Source organism: Mesitornis unicolor, unplaced genomic scaffold, assembly GCF_000695765.1.
Source record: "Mesitornis unicolor isolate BGI_N332 unplaced genomic scaffold, ASM69576v1 scaffold28544, whole genome shotgun sequence".
Taxonomy (NCBI): domain Eukaryota; kingdom Metazoa; phylum Chordata; class Aves; order Mesitornithiformes; family Mesitornithidae; genus Mesitornis; species Mesitornis unicolor.
The window spans coordinates 4118-6788 of record NW_010178512.1 but is presented as its reverse complement, the minus strand read 5'-3'; the positions used below and the strand labels follow the sequence as shown (position 1 = coordinate 6788).

The window sequence follows — 2671 nt, the reverse complement described above, 5'->3', positions numbered from 1 at the left end:
CATATCAACAATTTTATTAGTGTTGTCTGGAGATGATGGAACTACTGCTTATGGAAACCAGACATGGTGCTTCCCTTCCTATGTTCTCTACCGAGACAATTATAGCGTTTGAGCTGAACGTATGAATTCACCTGTCAGTCAGGCGCAGGGGGCCTGCCTGAAAATATCATCACCCCTAACATGTCTGGCTTTCAGATCTGAGCATTACACGGGAAGACGCAGGGAAATGGCTGCCAGAAAACTGTGAAGAAAGTAGCCATGAATCGACCACATGTTCTGGGGAAAGAGGCAATGAGATGGAAGAGCCACCAAACCCCTCTTGCTCTTACAAGGGGCCCAGTGTCACAGGGTAATGCTGGCATTTTCATTCCTTGTTGAACAGCAGCTGTTTGTCCAGCCTAAGGAAAGACACACAGACAAGGTTTCACAAAATCTAAATCAAAAACACTCTAAGCCCCTCTGTCCCCAGGGGTGTTATCTAACATCAGGCTAACATCTCTGAAGTCTTGAGATCAGCCATGCATCCTTTGAACTGGAAGGCCACAGAAAAAGGGTCGGGTTTCTGTATGTATCAAGGCACATACCGAATTTACCTCAACACACGTGCCTGGGCTGCGTAGGGAGTGTCAGCTGCAGTGGTGCCACTGCTGCTGAAGAGGTACACTGAAGAAACAAAGACAGACTTTCTGGTGGTAGCCACACAGCACTGCAATTGGGACTGCCCCATGCAAGCTGCTCCCGAACGCCTCAGAGAGTCCCTGGTGTCCTATGGTGCTATTTCAGCTTGTTGCAGAATAATACCAGCTTCTCAGACTGATTTACTGGCTTTTTCCTTTGCCAGGCCACCAATCTCATCTGTTTTCCTTCATCTGTTTTCCTTCACTCAGGTGAATATGCCACTGCTTATCGGACCTGGAAGTTCCTATCTGCTACCAGAGGCTGGTACAACACATGCAGGAGAGGGAGAATCCAGAAACAAAGGCAAGTAGTGATGATGCACGAGTGACCCGGGGGTGGGCTTTCTGACAGAATCCACACACAGGCACAATCTCCAGAGTCACTCAGCAGAGTGTGTGGCAATGGCCAGCAGGTCTTCTTCTGCCTCAATCAAGTATGTTTAAGAACTTTACCCAGTATTTCCTGACAGATTACAATGGATGGCTACCAAAAAGAAACTACTTGGAGACAAGAGGATGCTTTGTCAACCATACTGGGAGAAGTTGGGGAACCCAGACACATATTGCATAGTCAGCTTCATGAGCACAGCTGGAATTCAGATGTATTTGACACAGCTTAGTAGTGTTTCCAAAGGAGGGATTATGTGCTATTTCCTTTGGAGGTAGCTACAGTAGCCTGGGACGAGATCATGGCTGTTATGGAAATGGCACCCCACCAGGGATGCTGAGCACTCATTGCTTTTGCATTAAGGCAGCCTCTCCACGGAGACGCACGGCACCTTAAAAAGTGATCATACAAAAAGCAAACAAAATAGTTCTCTAGAAACCCCCCTCACTCACAACATACAAGAAAAGCTGACTCCCGTGAGCTATAGAAAAGACAGCATTACTGAATATGGGAGCGTGTGTTTATACATCAGTGTTTTTAATACTGCATTGTAACGACGGGTGTGGGGTGTCCTTTCAGAAGAAGGCAGGGTTGGTGTGCTCTATAATACAGCGCTTGCAATGTCGTTTAACAAACCGCAGAGCATCCACAGAGACGTCGCAGTCCTGCACATTCAACATCTGCAGGTCAAAACAGTTGGCGGCTACAATCTGCAGGCCCTGCCCAGTGATGCTCTCACAGGATTTCAGGCTCAGGCGCTTCAGGTTGAAGCAGTTGAGGGCTAGAAACTCCAGGCCGGTGTCTGAGACCAGAGGGCACTTGCCAATATCTAGCGATTTGAGTTTTGTGCAATTTTTGGCGAGGTACTCCACGCCGTGGTCCGTGATGCCCTCGCAGCCCCGCGCATTGAGGTAGCGCAGCTTGCTGCAGTATTTGGCTATGTAACGGATGCCCACATCTGTGATCCGGCCGCAGTGAGCGATGCTAAGGTATCGGAGGCGCGACTCCAGCTTGGCGATTTCTCGCATGCCGAAGTCACTGACAAAGCGGCAGTCGCTCACGCTCAGTTCCTTAATGGACGTGCAGTAAATCATCAGGTAGCGGAGACCCTCATCGGTGATGCGGACGCAGCGGCGCAGGTACAGGTGGGTCAGTTGAGTGCAGTGGGCGGCAATGGTGTGCAGTCCTTCGTCCTCCAGGACGAAGCAGTCTGTCATGTCCAGGTAGCGAATGGAGATCTGTTTCCCATGTAAGGGGGACAGCTTGATGGAGGCTTCGCGAGTCAAACTGATGCACGTCACTTTGGAGCAGCCTAAGTGGAAAAACACAGCGAATTTAAGCAAGCAGTAAAAACAAATCGCACAGCGAGACCAGAAAGGCAGGCATGAAATTGGGTGCTGGATGTGGTGAAGATATCTTCACATTGCACGAGCAGAATCACCCTGACTAGCCTGGATTTGCTGGGATGTGTCCCTACACCAGAGAAAATAATAAACTCCACTGGAGTCAAGGAGGTTGGGATTTTGAGCACTGGCAAAGTGACAGACCAATTTTGTCCATATTCCGAAAGTAAAACAATGATCCTAGGTTTATCTAGGGACACTCT

At 49.0% G+C, this 2671-nt stretch overlaps 1 protein-coding gene across 1 annotated transcript; it reads right to left on the bottom strand.

Annotated features, from left to right (window-relative positions):
• Window positions 1-993: 993 nt before the first annotated feature.
• FBXL7 (F-box and leucine-rich repeat protein 7) lies at window positions 994-2377 on the bottom strand (the record flags this gene model as incomplete). Its single annotated transcript, XM_010182481.1, has 1 exon — window positions 994-2377. A coding segment is annotated over one exon (737 nt), but the record flags the coding sequence as incomplete, so codon positions are not given.
• Window positions 2378-2671: the final 294 nt, after the last annotated feature.